The sequence below is a fragment of the Xenopus laevis genome, chromosome 6L, assembly GCF_017654675.1.
Source record: "Xenopus laevis strain J_2021 chromosome 6L, Xenopus_laevis_v10.1, whole genome shotgun sequence".
In the NCBI taxonomy this organism is placed as follows: domain Eukaryota; kingdom Metazoa; phylum Chordata; class Amphibia; order Anura; family Pipidae; genus Xenopus; species Xenopus laevis.
In genome coordinates, this window is record NC_054381.1 from 32534530 (window position 1) to 32551352 (window position 16823).

The following is a 16823-nucleotide window of genomic DNA, read 5'->3' on the forward strand; positions in this document are numbered from 1 at the left end:
CACTTGTTGCCCTAAATTTAAATTCAACTGGTTTGAAATAAAAAGCAGCCCATATACTATAATTTATGGGATGTCTCCTCTTTTTCAGAGGATCCACTAATATTATTTATGAAAGGAGTAAAATAAGTCTAGAGAATCTACTACAGACTTAATGTGACTCAAATCTGTCTGTATCATTATGTTTACTCCCTTCTGCTGCTGGTGAATATCACCCAATACCACCAATGTTCCTCCAGAGTTTTGGCGCACACAATTTTGCACCGAGCATTGCACCCACTATGTACAACAGCACCTGACTGGAATAGACTACCTTCTGTTTGATTTCTATCTCTCTCTGTGCTCTCACTGAATGTGAAACTCACTTATCCTTTAATATAATTCATAACAGCTTAGAAGATGCATTTTATAATTACATTAGAGAGGATTACAAAGTTGCATTAGAACTGAAGATTTTCTATAGCTACTCTCTAGTGTCTCTAGTTTTTCTCCCATTTCCATGGCACCACACCAGTATTTAACTAGTTCACACCTTAATAGACATTTCTCCTAACTTTTTTTGTTCAAATTCATCCTTTTCTCTTGACTTTCGTGTAAAACCGACTGTGGGAAAGACAAGGATTAGACTCGGCTTCCATCATTAGTGGAAATCCTGCCTTTTCTCTCTTTGCCCTTTATTGTATTCCAGTGACCTGAAGCGAAAGAATAAATGTATTTTGGCCGATATCTTAAATAGCACACATGTGGTTGACAAAAGCAATTTTTTTCAAAAGAAAATTTATGATAACATATAGAATGCCTGCAAGGTGGCTCTTTTAGAACTATGATCCTAAGTTCAGCCAGTGCACTACAAAGAGTTTGTTGATTTCCCCACACTCCAAATACATTCAGGCAGGATAATTTGCTCCTGATAAAACTGACAATAGAGACCTTAGATTGCAAGCTCCACTTTGGAAGGGCATTAAATATAAGAGGTCATTTACTATGACCCCAGACACTAGTGAAAATATACTGCAGGGTGCAAAGTGCTCTTCTGTCCAGGGTCTGGTGCATAAAAATCCAGTGAATGTAGCCCTATCCATACTGTCTGCCATAGTACAAGAGGTAAGTACAGGGCATTGTGGCCTACATCGACTGCTTGTCTCTAACATGCAAATCTGAATTATACGCAAGTTAAGGGATGGGTATAGGGTGGTCGGGAAGATACTAATATGCCTCCCCCTCTCATGAATACAGTGCTATCTAAAGCAGGCAGGGTTGTATTCATAAGGCACATGCCAGAGACCTACACTAATTCTTCTGATCCAGAAGTATTTGTAGATCCATATGATTTTCACTGCCCATACCTAAGGTTTGCACATTGATTGTTAGTGAAGAATCTGTTTAGATTCCAGTGGTCAGTCAAAACAGTTGTTATGAATGGTGATGGATAGTTCCTGTTTTTTACAATGTCAATGAGACAGTGATGAGATGAGGTTTATTTGATGCCGATCAAAATTTATATGCCTCAATTTTAAATAAACCCTGCCAGCCAACGTATGTTGTTGACCCAAGTACACATGCCCCAAGTTCAGTGATTGGCTAACAATGGTCCCAAAAGTGAGAAACAAGATTGCTCACCAATCCTTTGCTGGGACATGGGTGTATGAACCTGAGTCCTTAAGGGCTAGTCCACACGGGGAGATAGCGACGCGTTTGCGGTCGCGGCGACAAAGCGCCGCGACAGTCGCCGCGACCGGCGCAGGCGACAGTTTTGTATGGGCGCCTATGTAAAAACGCCTGTGCTAACCACACGAGGCGATGCGCTTTTCAACAGTCGCCTGAAAAAGCCTGGCGAGGCATTTTCAGGCGACTGTTGAAAAGCGCATCGCCTCGTGTGGTTAGCACAGGCGTTTTTACATAAGCGCCCATACAAAACTGTCGCCTGCGCCGGTCGCGGCGCTTTGTCGCCGCGACCGCAAACGTGTCGCTATCTCCCCGTGTGGACTAGCCCTAACACTGGTGAGCACTAGAGCAGCACTAAAGGGTATTGGAAGGTTGTTTCAACCATCAATGCATTTAGGTGGAGAAACACCAAAGCCACAGCTTGGGGAGAATCTAAACTTGCAATCAAGGCTCGCACACTGGACTAGGAACTTCCACCGAATGATGTAACCTGTGTGTACAAAATACATCAGGCATTTATTTTTTAACCTTTTGATATGTAATGAAGATGGTTTTAGCATTACTCCTGCTTAATCGGTAATGAGGTTTCCCAACTATAAATGGTCCTATGTGGTGCCTTTTTATGTGGAGGGTCTGGACAAAAGCAGCTCTGGCCTTGTAAACTGTTTCTCTAAACCAGGGGTCCCCAACTACCGGGCTGCAGATTAGTGGCGGGTTTCGGTTTGTGCCGAACTGGGCTTCCTCTGGTCCCTATAATAGCTTCAAAAACAATGAAAAAGGCCCTAATTATCTGCAATCTCAGCTCTCTGGGTTCTACTACACGGATCCGACGCAGTGCGCCAAACCGCAGGAGTCAAGTCAGATGCGACGAAAAATAAGGTTAGAAATACAAATGTCAGATGTTGTTCATCCTACACGATTGTTGGAAGCACACGCAGCATGCAGCGTCTGCATCCGACAGTCATGTAGGATCAACGCTGCAACTCCATCCGACATTGATATTGCTTACCTTATTTTCCGTTGAATCCGACTTGATGCCTGCGTTTTGGCGCACCATGGCGGATCTGCAAGAATCGCGTTGAAGACACTCATGTACTTGTACCCTCTGATGCACCATTGCCATGATAACAGCTGTGCAAAGCCCAGAAAGCTTTCTACTGATTGCGATATGGGCCAAAATATTGTTTAGACAGTTATTTTGGCAAGCCTGAAATGCGCCCATGCATCTACACCCCCCAGGCCTTCATAAAAATTGACTTGCTTGAAACTGGTCTGTGGTGCAAAAAAGGTTTGGGGACTGATACTCCAAACCATTAGGCTTTGTATTTTTCAATCACGCCAATAAGGACTTCACTTCCGGTATGTTTCACAGTTCTACAGTGCAATAAGCAGTGCACACCATCTAGTTCCTGAAACAAAAATAACGGCCCAAAGCTGGTTTATTGTTTTTTATTTAAAATATTACATACAGATATTATTTTTAAAAAAGTATAAAATATAATGTAAAGTGTATTCCAGAAGTGCCTATTCACAGTTTCCTTGATTGAAGACTGCAAAACATGCATCTCTCAAGCTGTTCACAATGCATCTCTCAGCATGTCTATGCCTTTTACTTCATGTGTAGTAATATCACTTTTAAGTAAGGATGCACCAAATCAACTTTTTGGGGATTTGAACAAATGCCAAAGAAAATCCAAACTCTAATTTGCATGTGCAAAGGGAAGAGGGAGGAAAAAAAACCTGTGCACCATGTGGCCCATGGGAAATCATTTTGCAATTTCCTTGATTTATTTGATCTGAAGTCACATGTTTTTAAGGGTTTAAATTTGAATTCAGCCAAATCAGAATACTTCTGAAAAAGACTCAGATTTAGCCAAATACTGAACTGAATCTGGGATTCACTACATCCTTACTTTTAAGGCAACCACCATAAGTAATAAAAGGTGCAAAGTTTGCCCAGGTGCAATACCCCATAGCGACTAATAAGATGTCTTTTTTCAAGCAGGTGACAATTAAATGGTACCAGGTGTTTGGTTGCTATAGGTATATAGGCCTGTAGAAATCTTTGCATCTTTCATTACACATATGCAGCCCTGTTTTTAAAAATTGCCTTAAAGGGGTGGTTCACCATTAAGTAAACTTTTATTATGTTATAAAATGACTAATTCTAATCATCTTTTCAATTGACCTTTATTTTTTTTAATTATTTGCCTTCTTCTTCTGACCCTTTCCAGCTTTCAAATGGGGGTCACAGACCCCCATCTAAAAAAACAAATGCTCTGTAAGGTTACACATGTATTGTTATTGCTACTTTTTATTACTCATCTTTCTATTCAGGCTTCTCCTATTCATATTCCAGTCTCTTATTCAAATCAGTGCATGGTTGCTAATGCTAATTTGGACCCTAGCAACCACCAGATTGCTAAAATGGCTGGAGAGCTGTTGAATAAAAGCAAATTAACTAGAAAACCACAAATTATAAAAAAAATGAAACCAATTGCAAATAGTCTCTGAATATAACTCACTACATCATACTTAAAGTTAATTTAAAGGTGAACAACCCATTTAAAGCAGTCCCATCCATGACCTGCCAGTTTTTTTACTTTGCCCCTCCTTAACATATGAGAGGAACAGCCAATCAGGAAACACTAGTGGTTTAATAAACAATACTCTAAAGTCTATAAGGCAGCTTTTTCAGATTTTTTGGGTTTAAACCCCCCCTCCATTCTTTTGAGGTCCAAAATTTGATAACAGTGTTGCTTCAGCTACTGAGCAATAATTCCAGAATTATCTAGCACAGTATATTAGTCCATCTTAAAGCCCAACCAAACTGGGTTTCCAGGAGTAGCTAGGCAAGATAATATATATATACTGCATTATGAAATCCAACTCTAATTGAAATTTAGGCTGGAATCCCCCAACCACCACATTGCTAGTTTTAAAAGCATCCTGGATAATTGGTTTCTAGATAATAGACCCCATACCTATATGTGTTTTATGGATTCATTGTTCCCCACTATACTGTATACGTCACATTTGTCTCAATATTGTTTCACAGTTCCCTACATTAAATAGCTGCACAATTAGGAAATTGCACTGGTCTCTGTCAGAAATGAAAAATACTATAAGTGCACAAATATGCTTGAAAAATTCCCTTTAAACGCAAAGCGTCAGTGAATCGCTTCCATCTCAATCTTTTTGGTCCCAGAAAGTTGCTACGTATGCTCTGCAGTATGGATTTCAGTTGCAAAAAGCCAACATGGTGCTAATGCAATTTATACAAAAGGCTCTTTTCCATCCTCATGACTGTATCCTTGGCCTGCGAATGCGAGGTATTTTGGGATTCTGATTTCTTGGCCTTTTAGTACCTAAAAAACAGCAATAAATGAATGATATTATGTACATTTTCAATGTTTTTTGTAATTAGAAATATATAACTAATACAAATCAATACCCCCCCCCAAGCATAAGACGCAGTATCACAAACATTTTATTTTTTCATCACGTAAACAGCAACGTATTTAGGGCCAGAATCATGATCATGAAGGTTTGAGCTGGCTGTCTATACTGCGCTTGGTTAGTTAAGTGGGTCTTTGCCAAAATTATACTGATCTGAACATCTGGCCATTAGCAAATGTTGGATCACAGTGATGGAAACCATACAGGTTGACAAATACAAGAGGTCCTCTGTACTCAATTCATTATCTATATATTAAGGACATTGAGACATGTTGTGCTTTAAAGCTACTAAATAATGCCTTACCCTTTAAACAAAACAGGGATCGTTTGTCCACATTTATTAGTAGCTTAAGGCACAAAATGTCTCAACATCCGTATATATTGATAATGGGTTGAGTGCAGTGTATTTGTCTACATGTATTATGGGGTCACAGCCTCACTGCACCTCCACTTAATGGTGGGCTCCATGTTGTAGCTCCCACCCTCCCCAGCTATAGTCAGGTGATCCCACTGGTGTCTAATAAAAGGGCAGCCAAGTTTGGGAGTTTTACTTTGAAAGCAGCTAGTAAGTTGCAGGTAAAACTTAGTCCCTTTGTAAAATGTATAATGAAGCATTAGAATTCTTAATGAATCAGATGAAAATTGAGAGTAGGACTGGCCAGATATGGGATGACTTTGACGTAGTTGGCCAGCTTAAATATATTGCAATATATGGACAAACAATGTTTAAAGGGTAAGGCATTTTTAGTAGCTGTATGCACAAAATATCTCAATGTCCTTAATATATGGATAATGGGTTGAGTTCAGAGGACTCTTGTATTTTGTGGTCACAGCCTCATTGCACCCCCACCTAATGGTTTTAAAATTAATGGTGAGCACAACTTTCCCTTGTTTGTTAACCATACAAATGGGCCAACTGAAGACGGATGAGGTCCCTTCCTGGAATTTTTAGCCTGACAAGCCCAATGAGATATCAATAATAATGGCCATTGTTTTTACATTTTTATAGGTTGCTGTCCATTTATCCTGCAATAATATAAAACTTTCTGCTATGCTTGATAAAAACAGGGTTTCCAATAATTTTGAGAAACTTCCTTTTTGGCCCCAATAACTAATAACTGATTAAAGGGTCTCTATAAATTCAATTTTCTTGCTCAGCCCATTAGTTTGCCATACAAGGCTACTGTTTCACTAGACCCCTATAGATGGGCTCAATTAGTTGGTCTTGCAAGGAATAGTATTGCACAGGCATAAACAAATATATAGATTACACAAAATCACAGTTCACATTTTACTGAAAATGTCTAGAAAAAGAAGGGGAATATGACAACTACTTGTAACTATGGGGTGCACTTTCTCTTTAATCCCTCAATAGTGTTTACACACATACTGTATGTGCATAACCAGTGATTCCGAACATGCAACAAATTTAACCCTGCTGTAACCACCAAACCACGGCAGATATTGGTAGGATGAAAAGAAACTAAGCAAAATTTATGTTTAACTTTTTTTTTATTTTTCAGAAACAAAAATAAATTCCAAACATTTTGGGACAATGAAGCAGCCTAGAAAAAGTTTAACTTATACTGTAGAGTTTCTTAAAATGATTTCTATTTTGTAAAAACAGTTTTTGGGTGATACAACCCAGTTAAATATACAATAATATATGGACAAGGCATTTTTGTTTACAGCTGAGGGGATTCTAGTAGTAAATATAACAAGTCTCTTAGGTCCTCTATAAACTGTCTTTTCACCTGGCCAGAATATACTGTACACCTGTGGATGTGACTGAACTGTATGTTTCCCCCGGTCTGGGAAAAAATTGGCAGAATTTTTTTTGAAGAATTTACAGCAGGGCATATAGGACAGTGATATACATTTATTAGAGGGTAAACAGGCACGGGATCCATTATCTGGAAACCCGCTATCCAGAAAGCTCCACATTACGGGAAGACCATCTCCAATAGGCTCCATTATAATCAAATTTCTCAAATTTTTTAAAATAATTTCCTTTTTGTTTGTAATGATAAAACAGTAACTTGTACTTGATCCATAATAATTTATATTTAATCCTTGTTGGAGGCAAAATAATCCTATTGGGCTTTTTAATATTTAGATTATTTTAAGTAGACAAGGTATGGAGATCCAAATTACAGAAAGATCCCTTATCTGGAAAACCTCAGGTCCCAAGCATTCTGGATAACAGGTCCCATATGTGTACCAATATATCACAGACCACCCCAGGGAGTACAAAGGGTCGCCTTTTATTATTACTGCTCCTGTCATTTTACTAGAATCCCCATAGCTATAGGTTAGGGCCAGCTACACAGTTTTGAAGCTCTGCCCTAGGCATTCATCTGGCTGACAAAGTATAGTTTAGATTTCATGTTGGCAAATGATCTGCTCTGCTTCAAATGTCAGCAATGTTTTGTGTGGAGCAATGTTTACACACAGGAATAGGATCCGTTACCTGGAAACCCGTTATCCAGAAAGCTCGGAATTATGGGAAGGACATCTCCCACTAGGGGTGCCACCTGTCCGGTTTTGACCCGGACAGTCCGGTATTTTGAAGGGCTGCCCGGGTCAAAACGTCATGCCCGGTTCTCCAAATGCTAAATTTCAGGTAGCTTAATTGTCTGAAAATTGCCCGGTTTGCCACAGACTTTCTTCTTTAGGGCTCTTACAGACGAGCGTTTTTACCTGCGCTCCCCTGCGTTCCGTTTTTCTGTGTTCAGCTGCAGGGGAGCGCAGGGATAGACGCATTACATTTTTTCCAATGGGGCTTTACTCACACAGGCGCGTGTAGGCGCCGAACGCAGGAAAAATGCAGCATGTTGCGTCTCAACCTGCGTTCGGCGCCTACACGCGCCTGTGTGAGTACAGCCCCATTGGAAAAAATTTAATGTGTGTATCCCTGCGCTCCCCTGCGGCTGAACGCAGAAAAAAACAGGGGAGCACAGGTAAAAACTCTCGTCTGTAAGAGCCCTTAGGGCACACAATAGTTTTTTATTGCGCTCCCCTGCGTTTTTTCCGTTCAGCTGCAGGGGAGCGTAGAAGTAGACCCACTCAATTATTATGGAGGAGGATGTACCCACACAGACGCATGTAAGAGTTTCAGGGGGCTGTACTCACACAGACGCATGTAAGCGTTTGGCGCTTACATGCGTCTGTGGGTCTACAGCCCCCTCAACAATAATTGAGTGTGTCTACTCCTGTTGGAGTCCCACCTGCGTTTGGCACTTACATGCATCTGTGTGAGTACAGCCCCCTTCACAATAATTGAGTGCGTCTATTCCTGCGCTCCCCTGCGGCTGAGCGAAAGAAAGTGTAATGCAGGGGAGCACAGCAAAAAACGCCTGTGTGTAAGAGCCCTTATTTTAGGGGGATAGAACACTATATTTTCAATAGGGAACGAAGGTGGTCAGAATGTCTGAAAAACACCATTTGTGCTTTTTCACGAAAGCTGAGATTTAGTAACAGCACAGCTCTAGCTCAGCAGGGATCGTAGCCACTGAAATAACATGTTGATATAACATACATGAAGGAAGCAAGTACCTTTCTTGCACACACTGTCGCAATCCTCCACTTTGATAAAGTTGTTTGAGTTTCCACCACACCCAGTATATACAAACTCTTCACAGGCTTTGCTCTCAATGTTAAAATAATAGCGAGTAACAGAAGCAGAACATGATCCCTCATCCTTTGGGCTATAACAGAAACTGGGAGCATCTATGAATGCAAAATACAAAAGCCCCCATCACAGAAGTGTCACTCGGTTACTTTATGGCAAACAGGAGCATGCATACAAGGGATATGAAGGGGTGCTTCACCTTTGAATTAACTCTTAGTATGCTATAGAAATGCTAATTCTAAGCAACTTTTCAATTGGTCTTCATTATTTATTTATTTATTTTTATAGTTTTTTAATTATTTGCCACCTTCTGACTCTTTCCACCATTCAAATGGGGGGTCACTGACCCCATCTTAAAAACAAATGCTCTGCAAGGCTACAAATGTATTGTTGTTGCTATTTTTTATTACTCATCTTTCTATTCAGGCCTCTCCTATACTAGTCTTTTATTTAAATAAATGCATGGCTGCAAGGGTAATTTGGACCCTAGCAAACGGATTGCTGAACTTGCAAACCAGAGAGCTTCTGAATTAATTAACTCAAAAACCACAAATAACAGAAAAATGAAACCCAATTACAAATTGTCTCAGAATATGACTCTCTACATCATACTAAACATTAACTCAAAGGTGAACAACCCCTTTAACATAAACAGTCAGCACATGTAATAGGATGTGAAAATGACCTGATTGTGAGTTATCTGGCACAGTTTCATTAGAGTCGAAGGATGAGATTTCATATTAAAAAGCAAGCAGTATGGCAACTTTGTGTTAGTAAATACAAATATACAGATAAAAGGATCTGTAGGGGTAAAACCCCTAGTCAAGTTAGCTTATGTTCATACTTTAATGAAATAAGACTGCTGAAAGATGATTTTACTTTGCTCTCTGTGTGGAATAATAAATAGAACATTACTAATTCAGAAAGAATGGACCTGAATTATGAACCCAGCTCAGTGGGTGGCAAAATATTAAAAACTGCCCCTCCATTGCCATGAATGGTAATTACCTGGACTCTGCTGGTGCACTGATGGATCACTCCAAAATATCTCAGTATTTCCTAACATGTGTGTCTTAAAATAAGCTCCTGGTGATTACCAGGTCATTGAAGAGTTAATGGCAAATATTTTGCTGCCTGTCCACCAAGCTGAAAACTAGGCAGGCAGAAAAGCACCTGCGATCTCCCAGTGTGCCATTGCCTATAAGGGTTTGGATTTGGCAACAAAATACAATGGATCCGGCTAAATCTTACTCTTCAAAAAAGTAGGATTTGGTCAAACCCTGAATTTAGTACCTTCCAAAAAAATAATTATTCACAGTTCCCCATTAAAAGAGCATCAGTCCTTAGTTTTGAAAATTAGTCATCATGGCAAGTAGACTGCTTACCTCGCCTTGGGGCACAGAAGTTTATACAAGAGTCTTTATCTTGGAAGTTGTTGTCATTGCCGTAGCAGCCGCCGTATATAAACTGCTCACACCTCATTGTCTTCATGTTGTAAGCGTATCTCTTTATGTAGCCGCGGCAAGGTCCTTCATCAGGAACCATCCTGCAGGCCTTGGGAACCTCTGCGTTTCATTTAAAGAAAAACGGTCATTTAGAAATTGCGTATGAAAAAAAAACGAAGAAATAAGATGTGGCTAATGGCGGAGCTCTACCCTTGCACGCCAGCTCCTGCCGAACTGCAGCTCTCGCGATAAATCGTCTCCTTCCAGCCGGCTTCCACTTACACGCTTCTGTTACCGCTGTATAGCGCTGTTCAAAGCATTATCGGAGTCTGGCAGGTTAATATCAAATAATTGGCTTTATTGAGCGCTTTAAAATAGCTGAGGAGGGGGATTCACATCTAACGCGTTTCGTGTCAGTAAACCTGACACTTCATCAGATGAAGTCTGATAAATTTGTACAACATTTGGATGACACGCCATTGATAGTGAGTGTATTCCCCATGGCTTATGATTGTAAGGTGTGTATATATATATATTATTTATTTATTAAATTTTTTTGGGGGGGGGGAATTACAGACAAGTGCAATTAATATCAGTCTGAAGCCAGTGACTTTGCTTTCCATGCCAGCCTGGCACTGCCCAGTCCAGGGAGGGAACAGCTTGCCTGAAATTGAAATATTTTAAAGGAGAACTAAACCCTTAAAATGAATATGGGAAAAATGCTATAATTTGTATACTGAACTTATTGCACCAGCCTAAAGTTTCAGCTTGTCAATAGCAGCAATGATCCAGGACTTGAGACTTGTCACAGGGGGTCACCATCTTGGAAAGTGTCTGTGACACTCACATGCTCAGTGGGCTCTGAGCAGCTGTTGAGAAGCTAAGCGTAGGGCTCGTTGCAATATTTCGAGCAGAAAATGAGGTTTGTCTGTAATATAAGCTGATGCTACAAGGCTGACTATTAAATTCTGATGCTAATTGCATTGGTTTCTGTGCTGACATGTAGTAATTATCTATATTAATTACTAATCAGCCTAATATTGTGACCCAGTTACTGACCTCAGCACAGAGCATGTGCAGTGAATCAGCACTAAAAATGGGGAGCTACTGGGGCATCTTCAGAGACACATATCTTTACTGCTAAAGGGCTGTGGTTGCCTTGCAGTAACGTAACTAGAGGGGGACGGGCCCTGGCGCAGGGCGTGTAGCCGTGCCCCCCCGCCTGGCCCAATCCCACCCCTACTCCCCCGGTAGTTACGCCACTGTTGCCTTGGGCTTGTACAGAAGCCCAAAACAAAATGTACAACATTTCTGCCCTACTTCTTTAATAAAGGTTTAGTTCTCCTTTAAAGGGAACTTGTGATAGTGACAGTAGATACAGATATAGATGTACATAAGGCATGTATTAAACATTATATTTATCCTATATTGATATGGCATGTTGTATAGCATTTAACAGATTAAAGGATAACTTTACCCCCAAAATGAATATTTATGCAATGAATATTTAATATTATATTAATTGACATATTAAAGAATCTTATTCTTATATATGAACTGGAATATATATTTAAGTAAATATTGCCCTTTTACATCTCTTGCCTTGAGCCACCATTTTTTGATGGTCTGTGTGCTGCCTCAGAGATCACCTGACCAGAAATACTACAACTCTAACTGTAACAGGAAAAAACGTGGAAGTAAAAGACAGAACTTTGTCCATTAATTGGCTCATGTGACCTAACATGTATAGTTTGTTTGGTTTGTTTGTGTGGACTGTGAATGCTTCCAACCCAAACATTCGAATTGTATTCGATTCTTACGAATTGAGTTTTTCTCCTGAAAAAAACTTGAATGTCAGGAAGGCTATGAACATCTCCAAATGGTTTAGGGGACCTCTGCCAATGACTTGAACATGAACTCGGCAGGTTTAAGGTGGCCAATATTCCAATTAGGACTGTTTCCATGGTTGAGGTGTGATAAATCTCACATTCAAATTTACATTCAATAGGGGGATAAAAATTTGTATCTGGGAATTTTGACACTTGAACTGATTATTCGACCCTTGATAAATCTGCCCCTTAGTCACCAATATTCCCAAATCTAATCCAGGGACATTTTTGCCATGACAGACAGTGGGAATTGTGCCTCTATTTCCAGGGATTAGAGCTGAATTTCAATTCTTTTGCTCCATAAAACCATATGCAGATGCCCAGATCGAACTGAATCTTGGGCCTCTGAACTAGAAAGTCACTAATGCCTCCATACCGCAGGAATAATTAGGTCTCTAATTACAATATTAACCGTGTGAACTTTTTCATCCAATAACTTGTTAATAACCATTACATTGGAGCCTGATTCCCCTGCACTTAACAGAATTATTTGAAAAAAAAAAAAAGACTTACTTTTGATCTTCCAGCAAAATTTTTCACAGTCCTCCATAGACACAAAATTATTTGCGTTTCCATCACAACCCCCATAAAAAAATTCTTGGCAAGTCTGCGTATATCGATCATAGTAATAATGTGGGATAAGAGCTTTACAGGGGCCCTCGTCAAGGGGCAACAAGCAAACCGTGGTGTTACCTGCAACACAGATATAATTGGTTAATAACAAAAGATGTGTTACTTGTCTATATATATTACCGGCAATTCTGATACCTCATTGCAAATCAAAATTCATTCAGTGCTCATATAATATAGTGTGCCCCAATTAGCTGACATACCACATGCCAACCAGCTGGGCTGTGTCAAAATGAAAATTCCACGCATTAAAATTGTCTTGCACCCTTGCGAGAACTGGGACCCAGGAAAATCCCTTGAGGGCCACATCCAGCCTTTATGGTAAAACAATATGGACTGTACAGAGCAGAGGGAAAGGGCTTGCATCTAACTGATGGAGCTACTGACTGCTTGGTGGATCTGTGAGGTGCAGGACCCTTTCTAAGCAAAGTTATCTCCGAAAGCTTTAAAGTTCTTCCTCACAAGTTACTGTTTGCAAACTAGACAATAGCAGTTTGTGTTACAATCTCATGCTTCAGGGTTTGCAACATCTGTGTCCCCTATATCCTGCTTCATTCAGAAGAAAAAAAATGATTGGCTATCCAGGACCAGATTTAAGATCCCCATAGATGCGACGATTCTTCCTGCTGAAGGACCGATTTTAGGGAAGTCCGACCAATCCTTTGAAATTATCGTGCGGTTAGTGGGATTCGAACAATTGTACATCTTACGATTTTTCGGCCGACATCTGTCAGGAAATTGATTGGCCAGGTCAAAAAATCTTTGTCGGTCCCAGTGCAATCTATCTATGTTTGCAGGGCCAAGCAGGCAGCTCCCCTTTGTTTTCCTGGCAAATTGGTCTTTTTAGTTGATGGTCTCACGATGAGGATCGGATCTTTTAAAAATCTCAACATCTATGGCCAGCTTAAGGATAGGGCCGAGAGGATATTGCCTTGGGCCCCTATCATTAGACATTTGGCGGCACATTTATTAAAAACTCAAAACTCTATTAAAATTGAAAATACTCAAAAATCTACTGGGGGGTTTATTTATAAAATCTAAAACTCTGACTAATTTCCCCGACCCAAAAACTTGAATCAAATTCAAATAGAATTTTACTAAACTTGATTCAAGTTTTTTGCTCCGAAAAAAAACGTGAATATCAGGAAGGCTATTAACATGTACAAATTGGTCCATGGACTTCTCCCATTGGCTTATACATGAACACGGCAGGTTTTAAGAGGCGAATAGTCAAATTCGAGTTCTTAAAGGGCCAGAGCGTGATAAATCTCGAAATTTCGAATTTGAATTAAACTCAAATCTAGTTTGGATAACAATTCAAATTTGAGAGTTTTGACCATAAAAAAATGTGAAAATTCTAATTTGAATTTTCAATTGGACCATTAATAAATCTGATATGCAGAAGAACCCATATAAAACCAATGTATAAAAGTAACAATAACAGCTATATGGGGTCAGCCATGCACCATTGCAGGTTTTTATAGATAAACTGCAACAAAAAATGTTCCATGCAGAACTGCACAAAAGTAAACAAGCCTTCACCAGTCCATAATGAGCTGTGCTCTGATCTTCCTACAGTTCCTCTTGAATTTACACCTTCATGTTGTGCACAGCTTTTTTGTTATAAGGCGGATACCATACTATTTGCCTTAAGCTGCTGATGTACTACAATTCCCAGCAACCCCTGGCAGCACAGCAAAGTCCGAGGGGTGCCTTTTGAACATCCTTGCTGTAAGGTCACATGAAAATAAAGGAAAGTTAAACTGTGTGTTTATTTTCATCCCCATCCCCCTGTGCAGGGTCAGAGCCAAAACATTCCAGGAGAGGAGGAATGTGTGATCAGCATTTTTATAGATTCGGCTCAGCAGGCGGCTCTGCCACTGACTTTCCTCTGCACAGGAACAGACTTGGGATGATAAAGCAAAAAACTGTAAATCTATCATTTAAATAATATAAGCAGTCTGCCCAAATAAAACTATTGAATTCTCCTCTCCTAAATAGGGAACATAATATCACTAGCCCAAAAATAAACCCAAAAATAAAATTATGCCTAATGAAAAAAAAAAATCTAATTTTAAGAAACTTTCCAATACACATACATTAAAACTTTGCAGTGGTTTTAAAGTTATTTCTACATTTGCCTGCTGTCTGCCCCTTTCTATTGTCAGCCCTGTTTCTGGCTTTAGAAACAATGGATCAGAAAACCTGTAAAGAAGGATGCAAGGCTATCGTTTGCTACATTGTTTCAAGAGACTGAACCAGCAGGGGCAGGAAAAAAAATACTGCTTTCAATGGCAATTACATTCACAAAAAAAGTTTAAAGCCATTGAATGTTTGCAGATATATATACAGTATACATATATATTGTAACTTGCATAGAATAACGATTTCTTTCAGGCAAAATTGTATTTTTAGGTTTACATTTCCTTAAAGCTAGGAATTGTAGTACAAACGTGGTTGTGTTTCCCTATGCTTAGTAAGCAGCTAATCAGTATGCAGAGAGTTCCTGTATAGTGCATGTATTGCAAGGATATGGATGTAGACATCACAGGATCTACCTATCTTCTCAGTAAGTTGCTCAGATATTTCTCACCTTGCATGGGTGCGCCAAAGACCTGAATGAGAAGGCTGGCTGCCATCAGAGCCTGGAAGGAGGAGGCATGCATGTCTGGGTGTTGGTCTGGACTCTAGACTCCAGGAGCAGCAAGTCAAATGTTTGTGCAAGGCAGGCTAGACAGAGAATTATACACCACCAACACTCCTGTAGACTTTTATATACAATGAGGGGAGAGCTCATTCCCCAGCATTGTGGGCAGAACATGATCCCCTCACTGTGGGAGTGGCTGTGACTCACTACTATTTGGTTAGGCACTCTGGGACTTATCCATTCCCTCCAGCCCGCTCCTGTGAGTCTTACTCTGACATAGCCAACGTCATGTCCATGGGGAGGGGGAGTTTTGCAAGAGTTTGATGCAGTTTATGAATGTTATTCTAGGCCCTGTGACACTCCCTCGGAAATGTAGAAAGGGTTCCCGTGAAAGATAGAGATGGCACTAGCTACAGTCACTGCTCCATGTATGACGCCATCAAATCACTTATCTCATAAGAAAAAAAGTGTGTTAAATTTGGTGATATGACACATTTGGGAATTAGCTGTATCAGTCTTGTATATGAAAGGGTTTGGATTTGACAGTAAAAGTTTCACTTACAGGAATAGATATGCACACTTTATTAACACTGTATTGTTAAAATGATTCTTCTTTTGGTTTGGTTTTTGGTGCCATTGTCAATTCAGAGAGTACTGATGTGAAGTTTTCTGGATTTTGGAGCACCATGTTTGTAGACCACTAAAAACGTTTAAAGGGCTTATTTTGGAATTAATATGAATTTATGCAAGCAAGTTCAAGGTTCTTTTAAAGGGGGGGGTTATGATGGTCTACAATATGCAAACACTACATACGCTGATTGGCTCTCACAATCTATGATGTCATGTATGCAAACTGTAAACCATCATTATCCCCCCATTTAAAAGTATTCTGTGGTGGGGAGATCGTTAGCTTATGAGTAAGTGCCCATCCTTGGCACGAAACGTGTCAGGCTTGAATATGTCCTAATAAAATTTTTTTATTTTTATATATTTTCTGGCCTTTTTCAACCAACAGTAAGCCTATCCCGCTTTTTGCTTTTTGTCTGACTACATTTAATTACATTGGCCCTTGGACTGGGGGTCTGTCTGGGATTAGACTACTGTGAATGACTTTGATTTATTTGAATAAGAATTTTTTGGAATCTACATTGATTTTGGACTATATTTTATCAGTAGTAATATATATATATATATATATATATATATATATATATATATATATATAAACATTCACAAAGTACCTGCACTCCTTCCTTGTTGTTCGAGCGTGGGTGCTTGGTCAATCAGAGTATATAACGTTCAAAGTGGACCAGCACACCAAAATCTTCAATCAAAAGAGGTTTATTTCAACATCACTCATGTGTCCAACGTTGATAAAGGCCCTAATGTGGGCCAAACGTTGGACACATGAGTGATGTTGAAATAAACCTCTTTTATATATATATATATATATATATATA

The 16823-nt window shown here is 39.6% G+C and overlaps 1 protein-coding gene across 1 annotated transcript; it reads right to left on the reverse strand.

Annotated features, from left to right (window-relative positions):
- Positions 1 to 3096: 3096 nt before the first annotated feature.
- tfpi2.L (tissue factor pathway inhibitor 2 L homeolog) lies at positions 3097 to 15536 on the reverse strand. The gene is made up of 6 exons (XM_041565896.1): positions 15310 to 15536; positions 12600 to 12779; positions 10138 to 10317; positions 8677 to 8850; positions 3733 to 5030; positions 3097 to 3627 (listed from the first exon to the last, which is right to left on the reverse strand). Exons 1-5 carry the CDS (start codon positions 15380 to 15382, stop codon positions 4963 to 4965), a joined length of 675 nt encoding a protein of 224 aa, XP_041421830.1. The 5' UTR covers positions 15383 to 15536; the 3' UTR covers positions 3097 to 3627; positions 3733 to 4962.
- Positions 15537 to 16823: the final 1287 nt, after the last annotated feature.

Coding starts and splice junctions, on each gene's coding strand:
- tfpi2.L (XM_041565896.1), bottom strand. CDS start 15,382: ATGCATGCCTCCTCCTTCCAGGCTCTGATGGCAGCCAGCCTTCTCATT. Junction 8,851..10,137: donor CTTCTGTGCCCCAAGGCGAG/GTAAGCAGTCTA, acceptor TTGCATTCATAG/ATGCTCCCAGTTTCTGTTAT. Junction 5,031..8,676: donor CGACAGTGTGTGCAAGAAAG/GTACTTGCTTCC, acceptor GCTGTTTTTTAG/GTACTAAAAGGCCAAGAAAT.